The sequence below is a fragment of the Trachemys scripta genome, chromosome 3 (genome assembly GCF_013100865.1).
Source record: "Trachemys scripta elegans isolate TJP31775 chromosome 3, CAS_Tse_1.0, whole genome shotgun sequence".
In the NCBI taxonomy this organism is placed as follows: domain Eukaryota; kingdom Metazoa; phylum Chordata; order Testudines; family Emydidae; genus Trachemys; species Trachemys scripta.
Genome location: NC_048300.1, coordinates 76,783,190 through 76,810,042, shown reverse-complemented (window position 1 = coordinate 76,810,042; position 26,853 = coordinate 76,783,190). Strand labels below are relative to the sequence as shown.

Genomic DNA, 26,853 nt, shown 5'->3' with positions numbered 1-26,853 from the left:
ACCCCCCCCCCCCCCCCCCACAGCCCTTGTCCCAAAACTCTTGTGCCCCACTGTTACCTCCAACCCACTTTCCCCAACTTCCGGGTTCTTCACACCACCAGCTGCCTCCAACACCAGTATCTTCACCACCCAGCCCTGAAAACCCGACCCTTACCCTCTGCACTCAACCCCCATCACCATGCAGTATAGCTATCCTGAAGTGCAGCACTCACTGCACAGCACACCAGACAGGACATACGCGAATCTGTGATTGTACTGTTCCCCACTCCACCCCCTTGTTTCTTTTCAATAAATATTTTTTTTTCTTTTCAATAAATGGATTCTTTGGCTTTGAAAACATTCTTTATTATTGCATAAAGTAAAAGACTCGTTAGCCAAGGAGATAAACAGGCACTGCAAGTCTGCTTGTCTGCTTAGCAAACACTGATTCCTAAAGATTGGAACTACTGCACTTCACTCCCGTGCAGGGCACCAGATATCACTGCTGGTTTTCAGCCTCAAATTGCTCCCTCAAGGCATCCCTAATCCTTGCAGCCCCGGGCTGGGCCCCTGTAATAGCCCTGCTCTCTGGCTGTGCAAATTCAGCCTCCAGGTGTTCAACCTCGGAGGTCCATGCCCGAGTGAAGCTTTCACCCTTCCCTTCACAAATATTATGGAGGGCACAGCACGCGGATATAACCGTGGGGATGCTGTTTTCGGCCAAGTCCAGCTTCCCATACAGAGATCGCCAGCAGGCTTTTAAACGGCCAAAGGCACACTCCACAGTCATTCGGCACCGGCTCAGCCTGTAGTTGAACCGTTCCTTGCTGCTGTCAAGGCTCCCTGTGTAGGGTTTCATGAACCACGGCATTAACGGGTAAGCGGGATCTCCAAGGCTCACAATGGGCATTTCAACTTCCCCTACTATGATCTTCCGCTCTGGGAAAAAAGTCCCGGCCTGCATCTTCCTGAACAGCCAAGTGTTCTGAAAGATGCGTGTATCATGCACCTTTCCTGGCCAGCCTGTGTTAATGTCAATGAATCGCCCACTGTGATCCACAAGCGCCTGGAGAACCATAGAGAAATGCCCCTTCCGATTAACATACTCAGATGCTAGATGGGGTGGTGCCAGAATAGGAATATGCATCCCATCTATCGCCCCTCCACAGTTAGGGAAACCCATTTGTGCAAAGCCATCCACTATTTCCTGCACGTTCCCCAGAGTCACGGTTCTTCTGATTAAGATGCGATTAATGGCCCTGCAAACTTCCATCAACACAATTCCAACAGTCGACTTTCCCACTCCAAACTAGTTTGCAACCAACCGGTAGCTGTCTGGAGTTGCCAGCTTCTAGATTGCAATAGCCACCTGCTTCTCCACTGGCAGGGCAGCTCTCAATCTCATGTGCTTGTGCCACAGGGTGGGGGCGAGCTCCTCACACAGTCCCATGAAAGTGGCTTTTCTCATCCGAAAGTTCTGCAGCCACTGCTCATCACCCCACCATGACGATGTGATCCCACCACTCAGTACTTGTTTCCCGAGCCCAAAAGCAGCGTTCCACGGTGCTGAGCATGTCTGTGAATGCCACAAGCAATTTCGTGTCATACGCATTACGCGGCTCGATAGCATTGTCGGACTCCTCACTCTCACTCTCACTTTGGATCTTAAGGAATAGTTCGACAGCCAAACGTTACGTGCTGGCGAGGCTCGTCAGCATATGCCTCAGCAGTTCGGACTCCATTTCCCGCAGACAGATCATGCTGCACAGAAACCGTTGAAAGATGGCACCAAAGGTGACGGAAACAAAGGGATTTCTGGAATGTGAAGTGATGCATCACGGGGCGTTGGGACAGGACCCAGAATGCCCCGCACCCACATCCCCTTCCCACAAACCACGCCGCCAGAATGGGAAGAGGTGCTCTGTGGTATAGCTGCCCATAATGCACCGCTCCCAATGGCGCTGCAAATGTGGCCACGACAGTGCGCTGGCAGCTGTCAGTGTGGACAGACTGCAGCGCTTTCCCTACTCAGCTGTACAAAGACAGGTTTAACTCAGTGTAGTACAGCTGCAAGTGTAGCTGTACAGCTGCAAGTGTAGCCAAGGCCTAGAAGAGTCTTTTGTGCAGGTCTGAGAGCAACAGTACCAACCACGGTCAGACCTAGTTTTTGCTTTTCACTCTTATCTCTGTGCATACGACTCTCTGCTGTCTTTTCAAATTCAGCTTGGCTATTGTTTTTATTGTTAAACACGTAGTCTTTTGCATTTGACAGCACTTTGTATATACTTTCTCTGTTTTGCTGATAGAATGTACTCTTCCTCAGGCTCTGCAAGAAGGTATTTAAAAATCTTTTAGGCACAGTAATAGTTTAAATAGGGCTAGCTGGAAAAAAAAAATCTGTTTTGTGAAAAATGTTGAAATTTTAAGACTTGTTTTTGTTCCACAGTGAAATAAAATCAAGGTCTTTTGAATTTTTCATGGGGAAAAAAAAAAAAAGAGAGAGAAAGAGGAGCAAGAGAGAAACACTCAGCCCAGAACAGCCATAGCTTGCTGGTTAGGGATGTGGGAGATCCAGGTTAAAGAACCTAAGTCTCCCATATCCCAGGTGAGTGCCCTAACCACGAAGCTATTGGCTATTCTGGGCTTAGTTGGTCTGTTGGTCAATCGATCTATCTGGTTTTGATGAGAAATTCCACACTGGATCAGAGAGAACTTTTCCACAAAAATTTCATCAGAATTAATATATTTCTGTGAAAATGTTAGGTTTTAACAAATTCACATTTTCTGATGTAAGTTTTTTGTTAAAAAAAAAAAAATCCTGGTTGGAAGTAACTTTAAGTTACTCATAGTAACACAAGAGCAGATTCAGGATATTCAGAGGAAATATGATTTCCAAGTTTAAGAATAACCCTTGTTACAGTGGCGTGTTTGTAGGTTCTTCACCAGCCAGTCAGAAATCTTCACCCTTTTGAGAGCTGTATGAAATGTCACTTAGCAAAAACAAGGACACTTCAGAGCTTCTGGGAATCCTGTACAATTTGGCTGGTGAGGAGGTAATGATTTGTAATCAGTGTAAGGCACATACACATTAATGGTCTAGCACTTTAAAATGCTACACATAGATGGTTGCTTCTTGTACTTTGTTTTTGCCTAAGTACATGTATATAATGGTCATGGAACTTTGTGTTCTTGCATTCTTGCTGATCTTTACATTAGAGCTAGACTTTTCCAGTCATGTGGGATTCTTTTCTAATGTGTTTATTTTTACTTAATGTTTATGAAACAAAAAAAGCATTCAGGTGCACCTAAAAGTATCATTCCAACAGGCCCTCTTGACTGCTCGTTCAAAACATTTCTTTTTTTTATTACCCATTTCCTCCTCTCTTCACTAACTTTGATGTTGTATCGCATCCATCCTGCACCACGTGTCTTTTTTTCTCTCTCTGTTGGATGGTATCATTTGTAATCCAACATTGCTTTTTCATTCTCCTTAATCCCATTTGTTCTCCAGCAATCTCTGTGATAGACTCCCGAAACAAAGTCTATTCTTCCTCCATGGTGGAATATTATTTGGAAATCGCTACAGAGTAACTATTAGCAATCACTTCATCATGAAGCTTATCACCATTGAAGCATTTTGATGCAATAGATATCCATCTGTGGAACTCTATTAAATGGAACATCATTGTTGCTATTAAGAGTCATTGATCAGTTTCTGGAGCAAGATTAGCACTTCTAAATATATGTACCTCCCGGATGAGTTTAGTCAAGTATTTCTGAACTAGAAGTGATCCAAGGTTACCCTGTCACCCGATGGATAGTTAAATGTATACATACGGCAATTCTTGTGCTGAAACCAGGTAGCTGTTAAAAATAGGCCATATGTAAGAAGCAAATTCTAATAGACACACACCATTATGGATTTCTCTTCCAGTAAGCTGTGTGGTCCCAGTACCACCTCAAATCTAATTTTGTCATGGCCAATTCTTGTGTTCATATCTCCGAAGGTGGCAATATGAACTTGGGGTAATACAGTGTCATCTAACATAGCATAAAAGCATCTTTTTCAGCATCAGAGCTTGCCTCAAGTGGAGCATACCACATGTCCTACCTTCAAACTGAAAATAGCAGCTATCAGATGTCGAGAATAAACCTGTCAAGTCAATAATACAGATTTTGTTCTCGGGGACAAAACCAGAGCAACACCAGTGTGCCTATCAGATGTATTGCAGGCATTCAACAATCAAAAAGTCTGACCCACTATGAATCAGAGCTGTGCTTGTGGTGTTCAAATTCCACCCTGTCTCCTGTGTGCTGCCTATATCAGCTTTCAACCTTTTCAGTTCTTCAGCCAGGAGAGAATCATAGAATATCCGGGTTGGAAGGGACCTCAGGAGGTCATCTAGTCCAACCCCCGGCTCAAACAGATCCCCACCAAAATGTAAACAACTTAATTCAAAAATGAATCCAGCAAAAAACAAGCTGGTGATTTGAGAGGAAGTGATGCTTTCAGTCAAACAATTATAAAATGATAAAGCACCTTGTTTTGACAATATTCCATCAGATCTGCTAAAGGTTGGTGGCCTGGATTTAGTTCACTAGCTTCATAGAGTTGTCTTAAGAGTTTGGGAAACTGGGTGCATTCCAGAAGATTGGAAAAGGGGCTGCCATCATTTAAAAAAAAAAAAGTCATCAGTTTGTTCAAACTGTAGGGAAATAACGCTGCTGTTAGTCCCAGGGAAGGTGTTCATGGTCTTACTACTGAACTAACTGATATATTGTGTCAGCCAAAAAAAAAAGAGACAACCAGTGTGGTTTCCATACAAGTCAATCTAAGATCCATGCTATATATGTGTGACAAAGTGGTGTCATAGAAATTTCTGTTCGTTCCAGCTGAGGAATAAGGAGAGACGGACACAGCTAGCCAAGCAAGGAGCCCCGGGAGGGGCGATCCGTTCATTTCAATTGCAATTGGGTTCGAGCTCATAAGTCAGCAAGAACAAAGAAAACACTTACACCAAAGCATTATATGCAGTTGCTTACGATAATCTATTGCTCTATGATTGGCCAAAATTTGCCATCATTACCATACATAATTAGCAAGCTACGTGTATCTGCCCCTCTTATGACCCCTTATTGTTCATCTATTTGCCCCCTCCTCCTTGCTTATTTTGCAAACTAAGCAGTTAGCTATCTACAGGACGCAGGCACAGAAAGGTCCATTGTCTCCAGGTTTGGAGTTTGGCTATATTTCCTCTTGAAGGAACTTCCTGACTACCTATAGCTGACCCTGCATTTTGTCCTTCTTCTTTCTCCCATGTGTGCGTGACAAATTTGCCCCCTGGCAGTTAAGTAGAATAATTTTATATCAGTGGGAATGTTCTTAATGTTTTCTCTGAGTGCTGTGTGGGTGCCTCGGTTTCCCCTATGCAGTTCTTAAGTATCTAGGTGGTGGGATAAGGGGGTGTGATTTTTGCAGAGCCCGAGAGGGCCAGTGCAATGGTGCCTGCACAGAGAATGGCCGACACCCTGTCTCCTGGCAGCTGATGGCTTGGGCCCCTCCTCTGCAAAGGTGCCAACTGAAGGTGTTGGAGAACAAAGAGATCAGGTGACCTCCTGGCCCGGGAAAGAGCAAAAGGCGAGAGGAGGGTCTGGAGAGTTGTCAGTTTGGAGCTGGCTGGGAAAATGGAGGGGAGCCCAGACAGGGCTCTGGCCTCCCTAGCCCCCCAAGTTGGACCTGGCTGAGGGGTTCTGTTGTCTGTACCTGCAAGACCTGTCTTGGACTGTGTTCCTGTCGTCTAAATAAACCTTCGGGTTTTACTGGCTGGCTGAGAGTCATGGTGAATCGCAGGAAGCTGGGGGTGCAGGGCCTTGTTTCCCCCAAATTCTGTGACAATAGGCTCTGTAGAATATTACTGAAAAACAAATAGAGTGACAAAAGAAAGTTAACACTGTGTTTATAGACTTTGCAGCTGCTTTTGACTTAGTGTATTGATCAGCACTGTGGATACTATTATGCCAGTCTGGGGTGCCTCAGGACTTGGTGTGCCTAGGGAAGAAACTACCACAGTACTTTTAGCTGTGTGAGGATCTACGGTTATATTATAGATTAGTTTAAGTAGAAAAAGGAGTACACCAGGGATGCATTCTTTTACCTACATTATTTAATGTTCAAATAGACTATGTGATGATAAAGGTGATTGAAGCCAAAGTAGGAGGTATGAAGTTTAAATATTCATCATTAGAGAATGATGTTTCTTTACTTGGAAAAAAATACAGACCAACTACAGCTAGTGCTTGAAGAGCTGTGGAAAACTGCAAAATCTGTGGACTTAAGATCAATGGTGATAAAACCAAAGCTATAAAATGGAAATGAACAACCTACAGGTGCTGCATGTAGATGGCAATGATGTTAAATGGGTGAATAGTTTTCTGGATAGTCAATTGACAACAGGATGCTCTATATCCGAAGAGGTCACACATCAGATCAGTCTTGTGTCAGTGGCATTTCAGTGTCTTCAAAGGCTGTTTGGGCAGCAGGATGTGTGTGTGATAACTACGATACAAGTGTTCAACGTGGTAGTGATGACAACTGTGCTATATGCAGCAGAAACAGGGCTGTTAAAACAGCTGAGGAGAGGAAACTAAACAGTTTTCAGTGTCAAAGTTACAGCATATTCTTAGCATCCAATGGTTTATCACAAACAAGGAAACACTTAGATGAATCTGGCAAGCTCTAGTTTTGTACCAGTTCAGAACAAGATAACTGCAAAGGTGGGGTCATGTCCAGTGTGCAGAAGAAGGTGTGCTTTTACAGAAGGAAGTAGAGGCCAACTATGAATGAGGTTGGAAGATGCATTTCTGAAGGATGCAAGCCTAAAATCTCCCATGCTGACTATTGCTGAAGGAGGATTTACAAGAGGCCATTCAAGATGGAAGTCCATTCTACATGCAATCATGGCAGCAACATAGCCATGTGAATTTGCTGCTGTTGCATCTGAGATGTGTCTGCAAAATGGATATGATTTGCCTTTTCTGTGTGCAAGATACTCATTTATGCATGCAGTCAAATTAATTGTATATTTATTATGTATAACAGATATCTAAGTAATTTTGCAGGCTTATCTTAAGAAGTCATGTTTGAAAATTTGACCTTGACAGATGTATTTATTTGGGACCACAGTTTTTCAGTGAGATGTTAAAAATGCACCTGTAATGTTTATGGAAAACCCACATATACTTGTATGCATAAATGGACAGAGAAATGCCATTACTCGTTTGCTTGCACAAATATAGGGAAATACATAAGGAAACATGTCTGCACTATTTGCAGGTTCATTTTGAGAGGCCCATTATAAATTTGGCACTTAACGTACTGTATTGATTACCGTAGGGCCCAATCATACAAACATTTCTTACTGAGCATAGTGCTTACTACTGTGAAGAGTCCCACTGACTGTAAATTTGAAAGAGCTTTCTGTATAGGAGAGGGGCCAAAGTTGGCATCATATAGCACAGACTCTGGCTGATCTCTAGTGTGATCTCCAAAAGCTGACAAGCCTCAGAAACGGTTCCAGATAATTTCTAAATTTCATTTCTGAAGATTTTTCTCAATGGTGATGGAAAATTGCATTCCTTAGCCATTCATCCAAGACAGTGATGAGTGAATATGCTGAAAAATGAAATAGCTGGGGGAAGCCTGAAGCTATACAAGTCATCTTCTTCCTCTTTCCTTTGAGATGCTGTAAAAACAGAGTCAGTGTTTGATAAAATAAAGGGAATATGTAAAGGAAAAAGCACTCTAGTTTCTTAAATAATGTTGTTTTAAAGATTAAGACACTGTTTTGATGATGGGCCATCACAACTCCTAGGGTGGCACGGTACATTTCCTTTCAATCTTCCAGAACTGAATACCCAATAGTCGAATTAAATATAAATGTTTGTCATTTTTAAAGGGTTGGAAGTGAAGAAGCACAGCTCTGGCAAAAAAATGAGCAAAAGCTTTTGAGTCCTGCTTACCAAAAGAGGATGCAGGTTTCAACCACAAAAAGAAACCAGCTTCTTCAAGAAAAGCAATGGTTGCAGGTAAGAAGAAAAGTAAAGTTGTGGCAAAAACCACTAGTGGGGGGAGAATGTAGCTTGTGGGCGTTCTTGCTGAATTAAACAAACTGATAGTATAGCATACTGCTTCTGTGCAGCAATTAGAGACTTGGCTGTAGTCCAGCTGATTATCTCAGTGATGACTGGCCAGGGGTAGTGTGAATCTCATTGCAAACAAGGAGGAGTTGAAGGCTCAGTTGCTCATGTGCATGCTTTAGCTTTCCTCATTATCTTTTAAGTATACTCTTTATGTTCACAGGTCTGATTTGCTTTCTCGCTGCTTCACTGATCTTTAGAAGTTTTTATTTGAAGACAAAAAGAGAGTTTTGAAGAATACAATCTCCTAGTCAATTCTTTTCAGATTTGATTATCAGTATGTGATTTGCCAGCTTTTGTTCATGAAAGATGATCCGTACATTTTGTAAGGACACAGTGATTCATTAAAAAGTCAGCATTTGCCAATAGTAACTAAGCACTGATACTTGAGATTACCATGGTCTCCCTGTCCATTTAGAATAGGAAGCATCTGTGTGGTAATGGTTACAAATGTTAACTGTTTAAATGGCTGCTGCTGTAATGTTTGTGTAAAAATAATTGCAAATTCTTCAACTATAGGTTAGATCCTTTCTTCATATCTCCACCACCCAAAAGGCTCTAATCCTTATTGCCTAAGAATGAAACCCTCTTTTCTGTAATATTCCTGATCAACTTTAGTGATTACACTGCAGAATGAATTATCCTGGAGGGCTAACTAGAGGCTTGCAGCCATACTCTTCTGATCTTTACTTCAGGGCTCCTTGTTTATAATTTTGTTCAGTGTGTCCCGTGGTAGGAAGAGGTGAGGTGAGAAGCATATAAATTAAAGAAACAGAATTTCTTAGATAATGCTAAATTAAGGTCCTTTCTGTCATCTCGCGTGGCTGCCCAAGAGGACATTAAAGATCCCATGACACTTCTGGAAAAGCTCAGGAGATAACTGCAGTTTACTAGCCAAAATGTCCATTCTGAAAAAAATAGGTTTCAGTCCCCCAAGAATGCATGTGAACTATTCTTAAGTGTAGAGTAGTTTTCTCTTTTGCTTATGCAGGCTCTGCAATATCCGTATCTAATTAATTGTAGTGTACTAGGGTTACCATACGTCCGGATTTCCCTGGACATGTCCGGCTTTTTGATACTCAAATCCCTGTCCGGGGGACTTGCCAAAAAGCCGGACATGTCCGGGGAAATAGGGAGGCAGCATAAGCCAGGGTCCGCCTGGCTCCAGCACGACCCGCTGGGTCTGCAGCGCAGCCCAGCTGCCCAGCTACATTGTAATGAGCTCGGGCAGGGGAAGGGAGGGGGCGCAGCCGCAGAAGGCGGCGAAGGGACTGCTGCTGCCCCCGGAGGCCGGGCAGACCGTGTGCCCCAGCTGAGCCCGCAGGACCATGGAGAGGCCGGCCCCAGCCAGCGGCTCCGGCTTCCCTCACAGGCGGGGACTCCCCGGCTACTGGGGGACCCTTCCTGTGGCCCCGTCACCCCGCGTGGCAGGAAGGAGGCTGCGGCGCGGGGCAGAGAGTGCAGCGTGTGCCGGGGCTGCAGGGACCCGCGCTGACCCGGTCGCCGCTGAGCATCCGAAGCCCCCGTCAGGCAGAGGCTGCCGGGGGAGCAGGGTAGGTGCTGGGGTGCAGAGGCTGCAGGGCGAGAAGGAGCAGGGGGCACAGAGGCTGCAGGGGCAGGGGCGTGCAGAGGCTGCCGGGCGAGGAGGAGCAGGGCAGGCAGGGGCAGGGGGGCGCAGGGGCAGGGCAGGCAGTGGGGTGCAGAGGCTGCAGGGTGAGGAGGAGCAGGGCAGGCAGGGGCATAGAGGGTGCAGGGGCAGGGCAGGTGGGGGGCACAGAGGCTGCAGGGGTGGGGGGGTGCAGGGGCTGCAGGGCCAGTGGAGAGCAGGGGGTACAGAGGCTGCAGGGGCGGGGGGCGTGCAGGGGCTGCAGGGCGAATGGGGAGCAGGGAAGCACTTAGCAACCCCCAACCAAGATCAGAGCGGGAGGGAGGAGGGGGAATGCGGGGTGCTCAGAAGAGGGGGCAGAGTTGGGGCAGGGACTTTGAGGAAGGGGTTGGAATGGGGGCGGGGCCGGGGGCGGGACTGGGACCCTGTGGAGTGTCCTCTTTTTTTAAATGTTTGAATATGGTAACCCTATAGTGTACAATATTTTATGATACCTTGAATTTGAAAACTGTATTATAAAACCAGTTCTGTTCATCTTCCTGTACATTCCCTTATAAGTCTCTTACTGCACTCATTACGGTTAGTACATTTTCAAAGAATGTGAGGGCTTTGTATTAAGTGAGGCTAACTAAAATTCTGGCAGTATTCCCAAACCAGTAGTACAGAGAAGGAAATGTTCTTTGTGCACACTAAAAACCTGATTTGAGACTCACAGAAACAAAACTGATGTTTTTGGCCTGCTGACCTTTGTTATCTCCTTGACAAATGCCTGTGGGATGAAACATCAGCTGCTCTGTTCTCTTGTTGCTACTTCTAAGAAAAAAGAAAATAATTGATGCATCTACTGTGCAACATTGCAGTAAGTTGAATTCTTTGAGCTAATTTGGTCCTTTAATGTGCAAGAACTGTTTCTTCTTATGCTAAGTAATACAAATATAAAGTTGGAATAATTTTTACTATCTGGCAAACTTTAAAATATACCTTTTACAAAGTGAGCATTACTGCCCTTCTGAATATTGTTAACATTTAAATTATATACAAAAAAAATATTAAAAGAATGTTAAGGTTGCAATGTCAAGCTTTCAGAAATTAGGAAATTAGGCTACCTCTGCATCCTTAATTCAGCCCTCTTGTGTATATGCATTATGACACAATCTTTAATTATGTGATCACATACTATGTTTTTGACAGGACCCTGGCCTCTATCAGTGCACAGGCTCAACAGTGCTTACTGAATGAACAGCTATTCAATGTTCCATTTTATCCTCATTATTCTTCAATGTGTAGCCCCAACACACTATTCAAACCCTGCTCTGAATACAGAATTATTAATTTCCTCATGGGTTTTTCTATGGTGCTCATCATTAGAGTATGAGTGCTCCACAAACATTAAAGAATTTATCTTCATAGTACCCCTAGGAGGAAAGGCAGTATTATTCCCATTTTACAGATGGAGAATTAAGACACATTAATTAAATGTCAAAATACACATTAATTTTCAGTGCCCATTTTGAGATGCTTAGGGCCTGATTTTACAGAGAATGCATCATTTTATAACACTTAATATGTTCAAAGCACAGCTATCATTGACTTTGTTTGCAGTTATGAGCACTTACCATTTCTACAAATCAGAGCCCCCAGGTGTGAGACACCCAGAAAATGAGAAACTGTGTGGCACAGGCAAGGATAGAATTCAGCTGTCTAGACAATGAGATCATTCTTTCTCTTCTGTGCAATCCTCTGCCTTGCTCGCTACCCACCTTCCGACTTCTTTAACAAATGAGGCAGTGGTGCTAAGTCAACAGCCTCATTAACTGCACAGACCTGATTCCTTCCCAGAGCACCATCCATCAATGCTTAGTCTAGATGGAATCTTCAGAGAATTTAGCTGCCAAACTCTAACAAGTCTCTACTGAGCATGTGCAAACTGAGATTTTTCATAGGTCCATATCTTGGCCAGATTTCAGCAGATTTTCACAGGGATGGCAAAAGGCATATCTCTGACACAGGGCTGTCCTCCAGCCAAGTTTCAAGTGCCTGCTCCAGAGCATGGAGTGTTAGAGCATCTCAATAAAATGTCTATAAGAAATTATTAACACAGGTAAAACAATGCATTTTTCCCTAACTTTGTGCTGAGAAACAGTGAAACTGTTTTTGCTGAAAATTTCCAAAAAAATTCAGCCTCAGGCAGACGCCCATGGTTTATGGAAAATTTCAGACCAAATGGTCAAAGTTTGGCAAAGTATTTTCAGTTCCTTATAAAAGTCTTATAATGGAAAGTGCTTGGCACCTTTAACTATAGACTGTCATCTGCACTGCCTATAATATACTGCATTTTATTAGCAGCAGAGTTGTTTTCCTTAACCAGGTTAATGAATACACTTTGGTCTGTACTCCATACAGAAAGAAATTGAAGACCTCAGAACAAGGCTGGCTGTGCTAGAAGCAAAAGATGAACAATTAAGAGGAGATATTGAAGAGCAAGACAGGCTTATTCAGTCGCAGGACTGCGAGTTGACTGCCTTGCTTAGCTGTGTATCTTTGAGAGAGCTACAGGAAATAAGCAAGGCCTTAGATGACACGGTAGCATTGTCATATCAAATTCCATTTAGTTTGGATCTCCCTGAGACCCTCAAGAGGTATTTATGCATTTTAATTATTTTCCATTATACTGTATTTTCAATGACATGTTGAATCCATACTGCTGAACCATTGCATCAGCTGCCATTTGTTTTCCTTCATGCTGCTCAAAGGTTACCTGACTCAGAGGAATGTATATATAAATAAGCCAGATAATCAAAAATATGTAGAGAGAAAAAAGAAGCCTTGTGCTTGCAATATAAACTTTAAAGGGACAATGTCAGGAAAAAAATTCTTTTTCTTTGTAAAGCACTGTTTTTAATAACACCGATTATTTTCATACATCTTTCAGACTGAATAAACTTATTAGCTTCTTACTGTTACAAATTGTCTATTCTTTGCATTTTGCTCAGTTTGGACAATAAACACTTTTTGTTTATACCTGGTTCAGTTTAGAGACTAACAAATTTATTAGAGCATAAGCTTTCGTGGACTACAGCCCGATACAGACTAACACGGCTGTTACTCTGAAACCTGGTTCAGTTTAACATTTATCAGTACAAAATGTTTTGGATTTGCAATAGTGCTTATTATTGTTGTTGTTATTGACATTCTGACTGTGCCTTGTGTTGTACAGATAAATGTTGAAATTGTTTTCCCAAATTCATTAATACTCAACTGCTCAAACTGAGTTTAGTAACTCTTCTTCTCCTTCCTTCCTTAGTCTTGTTCTGATAATGGCTTTCATGAACATCCTTTCTGGGGGTTCTACCAGGGGATGCCAGCATTAATTTGTGGCCACCTGCAGAGGCTGAATTAGCATCTCTCCAAGGCTTCCTTGTCACACCCTTTGCACTATTAGAACTGCCCACTTTTGGGGTGGGGGGTGGGGGGGGGCTGGCCAGCTGAACAAGCAACCTTAATTCTGGCATTTCCTAACATTTGAGTGCTTGACTTTTTAACCTTAACATTCTTTCAATGTAGTTTTTTGGATATAATAATACATTCATTAGCTAACCCTAACACACTTGGAATTATATAATCTGATCAAGTTGCTTTACACATGGTCAGAGTTTCCAAGGATTGATATAGCCACTCTTTATCAATAGTAGGGCTGTCAAGCAATTAAAAAAAGTAATTGCGATTAATCGCATGATGAAAAAAATTTATCGCGATTAATCACACGATCGCACTATTAAATAATAATAAAATACAGGGCTCACTTTATATTTAGTTTTTATTACAAATATTTGCACTGTAAAAAACAAAAGAAATAGTATGTGTAATCTCTTTATCATGAACTTGAATGATATTGAACTTACAAATGTTGAATTATGTACAAAAAAAATAACTCTTCAAAAATAAAATAATGTGAAACTTTAGTGCCTACAAGTCCACTCAGTCCTACTTTAGCCAATCACTCAGACAAACAAGTTTGGTTACATTGCAGAAGATAATGCCCGCTTCTTGTTTACAACGTCACCTGAAAGTGAGAACAGGCGTTCGCATGGCACTGTTGTAACTGGCATCACAAGATATTTACGTGCCAGATGCACTAAAGATTCATATGTCCCTTCATGCTTCAACCATCATTCCAGAGGATATGCGTCCATGCTGATGACGGGTTCTGCTCGATAATTATCCAAAGCAGAGCAGACCATTGCATGCTTATTTTCATCATCTGAGTCAGATGCCACCAGCAGAAGGTTGATTTTCTTTTTTGGTGGTTTGGGTTCTGTAGTTTCCGCATCTGAGTGATGCTCTTTTAAGACTTCTGAAAGTATGCTCCACAGCTCGTCCCTCTCAGATTTTGGACGGCACTTCAGATTCTTAAACCTTGGGTCGAGTGCTGTAGCTATTTTTGGAAATCTCACATTGGTACTTTCTTTGCATTTTGTCAAATCTGCAGTGACAGTGTTTGTAAATCAAACAACGTGCTGGGTCATCATCAGAGACAGCTATAACATGAAATATATGGCAGAATGTGGATAAAACAGAACAGGGGACATACAATTCTCCCTCAGAGAGTTCAGACACAAATTTAATTAACGCACTATTTTTTTAACAAACATCATCATCATGGAAGCATGTTCTCCGGAATGATGGCAGAAATATGAAGGGGCATATGAGTGTTTAGCATATCTGGCACGTAAATACCTTGCAACACCAGCTACAAAAGTGCCATGCGAACACCTGTTCTCACTTTCAGGTGACATTGTAAATAAGAAGCAGGCAGCAGTATCTCCTGCAAATGTAAACAAACTTATTTGTCTTAGCGATTGGCTGAACAAGAAGTAGGACTGAGTGGACTTGTAAGCTTTAAAGTTTTATGTTTTGTTTTTGAGTGCAGTTATGTAACAAAAAAATCTACATTTGTAAGTTATACTTTCACAATAGAGATTGCACTACAGTGCTTGTATGAGGTGAATTGAAAAATACTATTTCTTTTGTTTATCATTTTTACAGTGCAAATATTTGTAATAGAAATAATAAGTGAGTACTGTACACTTTGTATTCTGTGTTGTAACAGAAATCAATATATTTGAAAATGTAGAAAACATCCAAAAATATTTAATACATTTCAATTGGTATCCTATTGTTTAACAGTGGGATTAATCGCGATTCATTTTTTTAATCTTCGTTAATTTTTTTGAGTTAATCATGTGAGTTAACTGCGATTAATCGACAGCCCTAATCAGTAGATATTTTTACAAGACCTTGCTTCTTTATCTATTGTTTAAAATTCTTCCCCTTTTTTTGTTTTGATCAAAGACACATTTACAAAAAGCATTTCATTCCCTCAGCTATTAATGAATCATCATCAGTTTCAACATGCTCCTTATTTACTAGCACATACACTTTCTCCCCTGCACTGGCAATGTGGTAAGTATAATTTATTCCTTGCATGCTCAAAATATGTGCTAGGCACCATACGGACAAAGATTAAAAAGATATGTTTGCTTCCAACCTAAATAGAGAGAGACATTCTGAGTGATAGGAACAAACAATGAAGAAGGAAGAAAGGTGCATCTTGGGATGCATAATTTTGTTAGGTGCACAGCCTGGTGGCTTCTCTAAATGTATATACAGGAGTATAGACATATTGGGTCACATTTTCAAACGTGCCCAAGTCCCATTTACAAAAGTGACTTGAGTCACTTCAGAGCCTAATATTAATGGGACTTAAGCTCCTAAGTCTCTTTTGAAAATGTTACCCGCTGTCTTTATATGCCAGTAGGACCTTAGAAAAGAATCCTGCTTATCATAACTTTATTTTCTAAATCAGGGGTTGGCAACCTTTCAGAAGTGGTGTGCCAAGTCTTCATTTATTCACTCTGATTTAAGGTTTTGTGTGCCAGTAATACATTGTAACGTTTTTAGAAGGTCTCTTTCTATAAGTCTATAATATATAACTAAACTATTGTTGTATTTAAAGTAAATAAGGTTTTTAAAATGTTTAAGAAACTTCATTTAAAATTAAATTAAAATGCAGAGCTCCCCAGAGGCCAGAACCCAGGTAGTGTGTGTGCCACTGAAAATCAGCTTGCGTGCCGCCTTTGGCACCCGTGCCATAGGTTGCCTACCCCTGTTCTAAGTGATCACCTATATACATTTTTATCTTCTCCTTCCTTTTTACCCTTCACATTTACTGGGTTTGTTTTGGTTTTATTAATATTAATGAGGTGTTGCTGTTTGTATGTGCTAATTTATTTTAAAAATTGTCAGAAGAATGTCCAAAGAAAGATTCATCTCCGAAATTTTAGTCTAGAATGTGACCAATGGTAACTTGAATTATTTTGTTGTTCTGTAGCTCCTGTGCCTGTTTTTATTCTGTGTGAAAATTTGTCTCTACTGTCTTGCAGTTTGGTGGGCTAGCAGTTGCCAGAGACCATGCTTTGATTCCAGTACCTTCTGTTATTTTTGGATTTGGTTACAGGAGCATCTTCTTTTTCTTCTTTCTTACATTGTCAATAAGTGATTTTAATTGTACTTGACATGTTCTATCTTGAAAATGCTTTAAAAACGTATACACTAAATAATTGCAGATTGTTATACCACTATATGAGTAAGTAGGGACTCTTGCAATGGCATCTCATGGTACCAGCATCATAAATAATGTTTCTGCTTTAGGGAAAAAATGTGTGTGGGGAACATCATTAGTAATGGGCTCAGAAATAACCCAACAGTTAACTTGCTGCTGTATACCTTCTCTGTCATGGTTTCTTTTTCCCTCCTGTTCCCTCTTGAAAACAATGTGGTGTTTTTTACCTAATTTAGATTATAAGATTTTGGGGACAGGAACTTGTCAGATTTCGTGTCAACAAAGATCATGCAGACATATGGTACTACATAAATAAGAATAATGGATTCAAATCCTGCACTCACCCCTTTGCTCAAATCATGTTCTGTGTGCTGGCACCTCTGTGTGGCTTGAGTGGGAATGCAATCTCCTCTCCAAGTTACTTTACTGCTGAGGTTCTCTCTGGCTTAAGTAGCCTTTGCTCCAGCTATTCCCCACAGTCCTCCCTCAGTGTAAAGGAAGGCGAATTTGCACTGATTTGCCATACCTGCCCTGTCTCTTTTCTGTCCCAAAACCATGTGCTATGTTGGATTGCAGAAAGCATCTGCAGAGGTGTGCTGTATGGAGTGCAGGCATTGCAGACTCCCAGCATGGGCTCCCTGCTGCTTCCACAGGAGAACCTTGCTGGTTCTGCTGTATTCAAGGCTTTCTGTGTCCTGAGGGGTCGGGAGGGATATGTTCCTACAATAAATGCAGTTCGTTCATCATAATAGGTACATTTTCAATCTTCTAGGTTGTGCCAAATTATTGGTGTTTTTCTTTAAGACTATAAAGTCACTCATATCCAAGGTCACAATGATCTATACTTGGTCCAGTAAATGCTCTGTTGCCCCTTTGTAATGTATTAAAAAAAGCTACAACTGTAAAATAGCGCAACTGGCATAAATATTAATTTAAGGCTGCTTGTACATATTTGAAATTATATGTGCCTGAAAAAGTCCTTCACTTCTAGTCAACTTATTCTGAATTGACATTCCTTGGGGAAGATATTTGCATGTCAATTAACAGGTTCAAATACCCAGTGAAAATTAGCAGAGTTTAGTAGAGTGTTGTTCAGTTTTGAGTTTGTAACCGTTGAGGTTCTTTATTCCTAACGTGAAAGAGTTTTAGCTGGTAATGTGGATTTTATTTTATGAAGCATAAAAAAGAAATATTTCAAATTCTTTTAAAGATAGTTCAGCGCTATTTATATGATCAATGAATCAAACTTCAGCCACTTATTGTTATTCAAATGAATCTATGCCTATGAACTACAGTGCTAACGCTTACACCTGAGCCTCATTCAGCACTGATGGGTTTGAAGGCCAGCTGGCTGGGTACTAGGTTGCAGATATTGTGTATCTGTTCTAATAACTGCATCATGCCAGCCAGTAAAGTGTTGCTGTAAAGTGCCCTTTACTTATTTATTTTATCCATAAATCACATTCAGCAATAGAATAATGCAAGCTGCTGTCAAGTATCCCTTAAAACAATGTGTAGTGTAATTAAATTCATTCAGCAACTCACAATTGACTGTAAAAATAAAATTTATTTTCCTTTCCTTTGGTCTAAATGTTATTAATTATACAATAGGAACATAATAAAGCAAACTTTGGAGAACAAGGAAAAAACTCTTAGAGGGAGACTAATTGCACAAATATTTTTGTGCAAAAGCTAGAGTACAAAGTATTTAATGTCTATTTATTGTAATGTGGATTGAGTGTTGTTCCAAGATAATCAATTTTCTTTTCAAACATTCTTTTCAAGCTTACTAATGCACCTTTGTTTTTTCTTGTTCATCTTTTCTATGTGGTGGGTTATTTGAAAACAAAGGCTTTACAGTATATAACTGTAATACTTAGCACTTACATTGCTCTTTTCATGCTCAAAGCATTTTATATACACTACTTTGGGCCCTATCTCGGGGGACGGGGGGGAATGCTATGCTAAAACATGGGCACCTGATGTGACTTCAAATATGTTAGCTTGCATCTTGATGATGCTTTCAGTTGTGTTAAGCTGTTTTGATTGAGCTAACATGATTGAAAAACATGGCCTTTTTGGCCAATAAGCCAGGGCCCCAAACTACTCTGTATAACAACTTTGTGAGGGGCCTAAGTATTGCTATCTATATTTTACTTATGAGGAAATTGAAGTACAAAGAGGCAAGTCACTTGCCCAATGTCATACAGTGAGGCTGTGGCAGAGCTAGGATTGGAACACAGGAGTTCTCAGCTCCACACTTCACAACATACTTCTTTCTCATCTCAAGGAGACATTTTGGAAATAGTCAAAGAAAGATGGGTCTGTGTTTTGAAGCTCTTTGAATACCTTGTGATGGGACACAGAGGGGATACTGTCAATTTAAAAACTATATGTTGTAAACAAAAAAAAATTCTTTATGTAACTTATAATCACAGATTAAGTGAAAGAATTTTAAATATTCAGTTCATTTGACACCGTACTCTTCGTTTACTTTGTTGGGCAATGAAAATCAAGGAAGTCTGTTTCACTTTTGTTTTGTGTTCTGTTTCACAGTTTGATTTAGTATTTTGCCTCGCATGATTTTACCCACATCTACGGGTGAGACTGGGCATGTGACTCTGTAGCACATTGTCCCCAGAATGGATTTCACCGCACTGACTGTCTGTCTGTGAAGCTGAATGCCAGTCAAGACAGAAATTCAATTAAATATCCTTCAACACACTTGAAACACTCTGCCTTCCTTTCCACCCTTGCCACATGCCAAACGCTAATTGGTAGAAATTAGTTCCACAGTGTGTGTGTGATCTTTTGAAGATACGGAAATTCTCTATTCTCTGGATTAGTTATTGCAATACTGACGTGGCCAGGGGCTCTAGGAACTGAACTTGAAGTTTAGTTTAACCAGTCCACTCTGCTGTAATGTTGCCTGGGGCTTATCTGACAAAGATTAATTCAAAGTGAAGTGCAAATGCTCAGAGGGTGAAAACGTTATTAGTTGGAATATTGTTGAACCATTCAGCAATCTCAGTTGAGGACAAAACCGGATTGAGTCAAAGGATCTTGTTTTTTAGAAAGATTGATTTATTTGGGAAAGGAGGGAGAGGAGAAGAAAGAAAAACATGGTTGCTCAATATGTTTAACAATATGAAAAATAGATTTGCCATTCAGACTGCACTGTACATACATATGGTATCATTAGGGGATTCTGCTGTACCCACAGTTTGTTTTACAGCAGAAAACTTGTTGACCTGTTGGTTCAGTTAGCAGGGCACATGGAAGGCAGCCAGGAAATCTGGCTTCAGTCATATCTGGTCACATCTGCATTTAAGCCAAAATGTCAGTTTTAAAGAGCTGTAGTTATGGAGAATGTAGAGTTAACTATACCTTACCATTTTGAAAGGATTTCTGTTTGTCAGATAATATGCTGCACATGTGTAGGTTTTTCTAGTGTTATCTTTTCCCTGGTATTTCTGTAAATATATATGGATATAAAAACACTCTATGCTTTTGGGCTTATTGATCTACTTATTCACCCTGTGTGGAGGTAAAGGCAGTATGTATGGGAGGTGCAAGTGTGAGGAGTGGGATAGAAGTGCAGCTCTGTAGCAGCAATCAGTTTCTGTGGCAGGAGATAAGGCATGTACCAGTGTTTTTGTTTGTTTGGAGAGGTCTGTGCTTGGAAGGGCAAGAAGATGGTAGTCGTTACAAACCAAACTGTTCATGACATCTTACAGTTGCCTGCTCTGGAGTCTTGCAGTCTCACCTGACCTTGCCACCCTTGAATTTTTACCCAATAGTTAGGAAGTTATATCCATTATATTTGGAATAATCTAAAGATATATTTTTATTCTTTCTACATATTTTCAAGAGAGGCTCTTTCGCCTTTATGGAACAAACCATGGAGACTAGATGGACTAGAAGACAGCTAAGCAAATTGAAGCTTTATCCATTTTTAACCTACCCCATCCCCATGATTAGTTACATAATAGCACTTGGGGGTCTGTTGACTAATATATGCTGGCTAGCATGTCTGTCTGTCTCTCTCTCTCAAAGTAATAGTATATATTATCTGCTATATATATTAGTATGCATTAATCACAAATAGCATTGAGCACAAATATTATAGCAGTTATATAGCCTAAATTGGCTTATACCTTTACTTATAATCCTGTTCTCTGATGCTAAGTATCCCATAGTACCATTCGTGAGCTAAAGTAAGCTTTGGCTTAAGTAGATAATAAAGTTGTCAGGATCAGGACATATTATTATTTTACCATATCAGCTGGTAGGGGAGGACAAGACGAATGATCGTTCTACCCTAGTACAAACCTAGGGTTTGCCTTCATGCCCCTTGATATTTGAAATGTATTTGTTCAGAACAAGAGATAAGGGGTACACCACGGTACCAGGAAAACAAGGTAGAAAGCTGGTTGGTTAATGTAGTTTCAGATGATGTATACAGTACCTTGTAATTGTAAACAGGTTGGGTATAAAAAGAGGCTTTAGGTGTGTAACTTTGGGAGCACACCTGCTGTGTAAGGTGAATGTAATGTTTCCGCATAAAACAGCTTCCTGGAGACTGGGGGAGGGATATCTCAGTGGTTTGAGCATTGGCCTGCTAAACCCCAGGGTTGTGAGTTAAATCCTTGAGGGGGGCCACTTGAGGGATCTGGGGCAAAAATCAGCCCTGCTAGTGAAGGCAGGGGGCTGGACTTCAGTTCTATGAGATAGGTATATCCCCATATATAGAACCTTTTTCCTGTCCCATATTATCATTGGCTTATAGCTATAAACCTGAATGACCTTGGTTATTTGGTCTTTTGAATATATTTCATAAAGAACCAAAGTTCAAAGCAATTGACTGTACAATTTATAAATAGGTTCCAGTCAGCAGTCTTTATCCTGCCAATGCAGATAAAGGAAGTTTTGTGTTTTATTGTGTGGGTGTTCTTCAGATAAGACCTTAAACTGAGGTCGTCTCTGCTATCTGTGAACATTAAAGATTCTATGGCACTTTCTTAAGAGTAGGGATCTGTCCCAGTATCCTTGACCAAAATAGCCTTATTCCCCCAACTGTTGTGTGGCTGCCTAGCTGCCACTTGCCTTCCCAGAGGTGGCTGCATTTCAGTGGCGCTGTTTGTATATAGCTAAATCCTGAGGTCCTAGTTCATTTCCCTTGTTCTTGCAGTGTGAGAGAGGTTGAATAGATGTTTCTGACCACTTTCTGTGTACCATTCATTATTCTGTACCCCTTTATTATATCCCCGCTTAGTTTTTTCCTCTCTTTTCAGCCTCTCTCTGCAACAGTTTATTAGAAGTCCAAGCAAAGGAGCCACAATAAAGAGGGTAGAGGGGCTGTCAATTAGTAAGTCTTTTGATACTGTCTCACATGGCCTTCTCTTAAGCAAACTAGGGAAATATGGCCTAGATGAACCATACTCAGTTATCAGTGGATCACGGTCAAGCTCAAAGGACATATTAAGTGGGGTCCTGCAGGGATCTTTCCTTGGTCTGGTTCTATTCAATATATTTTATAAATGATTTGGATAATGGCACAGAGAGTACACTTACTAAGTTTGTGGATGATACCAAGCTGGGAGGGGTAGCAAGTGCTTTAGAGGATAGGATTAGAATTTAAAATGATCTTGACAAGCTGGAGAACATGGTCGGAAATAAATAGGATGGAATTCAATAAGAACAAGTGCAAAGTACTGCACTGAGGAAGGAATAACCAATTGTACAAATACAAAATGGGAAATGACTGCCTAGGAAGGAATATTGCAGAAAATGATCTGGGGGTTAGAGTGGATTACTGTCACAAAAAAATTGAACATCATTCTAGTATGTATTAGCAAGGGTGTTGTAAGCAAGACACAAGAAGTAATTCTTCCCCTCTACTCAGCACTAATAAGGCCTCAACTGGAGTAATGTGTCCAGCTCTAGGCACCACATTTTGGGAAGGATGTGGACAAATTGGAGAAAGTCCAGAAGAGAGCAACAAAATGATGAAAGGTCTAGAAAATGTGACTTATGAGGAAAAATTGAAAAAAATGGGGTTGTTTAGTCTGGAGATGAGAAGACTGAGGGGTGACACAACAGTCTTTGAGGCCTGGTCTACACTACGGGTTTAGGTCGACTTTAGCAGCGTTAAACCGAATTAAGCCTGGACACGTCCACACAACGAGGCCCTTTCTTTCGACTTAAAGGGCCCTTTAAACCGGTTTCTTTACACCACCTCCGACGAGGGGATTAGCGATAAAACCGGCCTTTGCGGGTCGGAATTGGGGTAGTGTGGACGGAATTCGATGTTATTGGCCTCCGGGAGCTATCCCACAGTGCTTCATTGTGACCGCTCTGGACAGCGCTCTCAACTCAGATGCACTGACCAGGTAGACAGGAAAAGACCCGCGAAGGTTTGAATTTCATTTCCTGTTTGCCCAGCGTGGAGAGCACAGGTGACCACGCAGAGCTCATCAGCACAGGTAACCGTCATGGAGTCCTCCCAGGATCGCAAAAGAGCTCCAGCATGGACCGAACGGGAGGTACGAGATCTGCTCGCCATATGGGGAGATGAAGCAGTGATAGCTGAACTCCGTAGCAGTAAAAGAAATGGAAAAGTATTAGAAAAGATCTCCAAGGCCATGAAGGACCGAGGCCATAACAGGGACACACAGCAGTGCCGCGTGAAAATTAAGGAGCTACGGCAAGCCTACCACAAAGCCAGAGAAGCAAACGGAAGGTCCGGGGCAGAGCCGCAAACTTGCCGCTACTACGCGGAGCTGCATGCGATCCTAGGGGGTGCAGCCACCACTACCCCAACCGTGTGCTATGACTCTCTCACTGGAGAAACACACAGGGAAGACGGTTCGGGGAACGAGGAAGATGACGATGGAGGTACTGTAGGTAGCTCACAGCAGCAAGGAAGCGGAGAAACCGGTTTCCCCAACAGCCAGGATATGTTTGTGACCCTGGACCTGGAACCAGTAACCCCCGAACTCACCCAAGACCCTCAGGGCACACAGGAGACCTCTGGTGAGTGTAACTTTGTAAATATTTGTAAACATTACAAAAAAAAAGCAAGCAAGTCTGTTAACGTGTATGGGGATGGAGCGGAAATCCTCCAGGGACATCTCCAGAAAGCTCTCCTGGTTGAAATGGGGTGATTTTATTAAGGGGGACATTCAGAGGCGCCCGTTCCTGCTCTTCTGACCAGAAATGTTCCCCGCTGTTAACCACGCGGTGGGGGGGAGGGGTGAAGTGATCATCCCAGAGAATCGTGTGTGTGTGTGTGTGTGGGGGGGGTGGTTTACTTGTGTTTGTGCCGCATGTTAACCGGGAAACCGCAGCCCCCTCCTTTTACATTGAAACCCCATTTTAAATGGACAACCCAATTCATCCTTGATATGGGAAATGCGCTGCTGTTTGCAACCTTTCCCGCATGTTAAGAAGGTTAAAAAAGCCAAAACACTGTGGCCTATGATGGCTGCCTGCAAGCCGAAATATGCGACCTTGTAATGAAAGAGTGTACCCATTGTTCCCTAAAATGTGTCTTTTTTAACCACCTCTCCCTTCTCCTCCACCAGCTGCAAATATTTCTCCTTCGCAGAGGCTCGTGAACATTAGAAAGAGAAAACGTAAGACGAGGGACGAGATGTTCACGGAGCTGCAGATGTCCGCCCAGGCTGATAGAGCACAGCAGAATGCGTGGAGGCAGTCAATGTCGGAGATGAGAAAAGCCCAATATGAACGAGAGGAGAGGTGGCGGGCTGAATCGCGGGAAGAACAGAGCAAGTGGCGGGCTGAAGACGATAGGTGGCGTCAGCTTGCAGACAGACGGCAAGAGGCAATGCTCCGTCTGCTGGAGCATCAAAGTGATATGCTCGAGCGTATGGTTGAGTTGCAGGAAAGGCAGCAGGAGCAGAGACCGCCGCTACAGCCCCTGTGTAACCAACAGCCCTCCTCCCCAAGTTCCATAGCCTCCTCACCCAGACGCCCAAGAACACGGTGGGGGGGGCCTCCGTCCACCCAGTCACTCCACCCCAGATGATCGCCCAAGCATCAGAAGGCTGGCCTTCAATAAGAGTTAAAGTTTTAAAATGCAGTGTGTCCTTTTCCATCCCTCCTCCCCCACCCATCCCAGCTACCTTGGCAATTATCCCCCTACCTCTGTAAGGAACTAATAAAGAATGCATGAATGTGAAAAAACAATGACTTTATTGCCTCTGCAAGCGGGAGGGGAGGGTGGGGTGGGGTGGGGTGGTTGGTTTACAGGGAAGTAGAGTGAACCGGGTCGGGGGGGGGGGGGTGGAGGGTTCATCAAGGAGAAACAAACAGAAGTTTCACACAGTAGCCTGGCCAGTCACAAAACTCGTTTTCAAAGCTTCTCTGATGCGCACCGCGCCCTGCTGTGCTCCTCTAACCGCCCTGGTGTCTGCCTGCGCGTAATCAGCGGCCAGGCGAGTTGCCTCAACCTCCCACCCCGCCATAAAGGTCTCCCCCTTACTCTCACAGATATTGTGGAGCGCACAGCAAGCAGCAATAACAATGGGGATATTCTTTTCGCTGAGGTCTGAGCGAGTCAGTAAGCTGCGCCAGCGCGCTTTTAAACGTCCAAATGCACATTCCACCACCATTCGGCACTTGCTCAGCCTGTAGTTGAACAGGTCCTGACTCCTGTCCAGGCTGCCTGTGTATGGCTTCATGAGCCATGGCATTAAGGGGTAGGCTGGGTCCCCAAGGATCACGATAGGCATTTCAACATCCCCAGTGGTCACTTTCTGGTCCGGGAAGAAAGTCCCTTCCTCCAGCTTTCGAAACAGAGCAGAGTTCCTGAAGACGCGAGCATCATGTACCTTTCCCGGCCATCCCACGTTGATGTTGGTGAAACGTCCCTTGTGATCCACCAGGGCTTGCAGCAGCATTGAAAAGTACCCCTTGCGGTTTACGTAGTCGGTGGCTTGGTGCTCCGGTGATAAGATAGGGATATGGGTTCCGTCTATGGCCCCGCCACAGTTTGGGAATCCCATTTCAGCAAAACCATCCACTATTGACTGCACGTTGCCCAGAGTCACTACCCTTGCTATCACCAGGTCTTTCATTGCCCTGGCAAATTGGATCACAGCAGCCCCCACCGTAGATTTGCCCACTCCAAATTGATTCCCGACTGACCGGTAGCTGTCTGGCGTTGCAAGCTTCCACAGGGCTATCGCCACTCGCTTCTCAACTGTGAGGGCTGCTCTCATCTTGGTATCCTGGCGTTTCAGGGCAGGGGAAAGCAAGTCACAAAGTTCCATGAAAGTGGCCTTACGCATGCGAAAGTTTCGCAGCCACTGGGAATCGTCCCATACCTGCAGCACGATGCGATCCCACCAGTCTGTGCTTGTTTCCCGGGCCCAGAATCGGCGTTCCACGGTATCAACCTGCCCCAGTGACACCATGAGTTCCACATTGCTGGGGCCTGTGCCTTGTGAGAGGTCTATGTCCATGTCAATTTCCTCATCACTCTCGTCGCCGCGCTGCAATCGCCTCCTCGCCTGGTCCGGGTTTCGCCTTGGCATGTTCTGGCTCTGCATATACTCCAGGACAATGCGCGTGGTGTTCATAGTGCTCATAATTGCCGCGGTGATCTGAGCGGGCTCCATGATCCCAGTGCTAGCTATGGCGCCTGGTCAGAAAAAAGGCGCGAAAGTAGTATCTGATGGACCAGGAGAAGGAGGGCGGGAGGGAGGGAGGGAGGGCCGAGTGACGACATGGCGTACAGGTACAGGAACAGGGAGAAACACAAACAACTGTCACACAGAATGGTCCCCCCAAAGATTAAACTGGAAACCCTGGGCTTAGCAGGCCGTTGATTTCACGGAGGGAGGAAGGGGAAGCAAATGAACACAGAACAAATCTATTTTTTACATCTTAAGGTGGCAGCCGACGCTGCAGCATGAGTGACAGCCATACCAGTACGATGACGATGGGTACCAATCATAATATACCATCATCTGCCAAAAGGCAAGGGGCTGCTGCTGTGTAGCAATGCAGCCCCACGTCTGCCAGCCCCACGTCCGCCAGCACCCAGCATCGCCCTCGGCCTCTTCTGGGTGCTTAGCAGACAATATTGGGCAATTGGCAGAAAATAGTATATTATGACTGGTAACCGTCATCATCAAAACAGTAGCATGTCTGCCCAGGTGGCCATGATTGACAGCCATACCAGTATGACGATGACGGATACCAGTCATAATATACCATCGCCTGGAAGGGGCTGGTGCAATGCAGCACTACGGCTGCCAGCCCCACGGCTATCACTCATGCTACACCGTCTACCGCCAAAAGGCAGTTAGCAGCTGCTGCTGTGTAGCAATGCAGTCCCACGTCTGCCGGCACCCAGAGGACATATGGTGACGGTGAGCTCAGCTGAGCTGAGCGGGCTCCATGCTTGCCGTGGTATGTTGTC

General features: G+C 43.0%; 1 protein-coding gene across 1 annotated transcript in view; it reads left to right on the top strand.

Annotated features, from left to right (window-relative positions):
• DISC1 (DISC1 scaffold protein) overlaps positions 1-26,853 on the top strand; it is a 344,506-nt gene that overhangs the window by 86,416 nt on the left and 231,237 nt on the right. Inside the window, 2 exon segments of the mRNA XM_034765114.1 lie at positions 7,935-8,064; positions 12,185-12,420. Coding sequence (XP_034621005.1) covers positions 7,935-8,064; positions 12,185-12,420 — 366 coding nt within the window.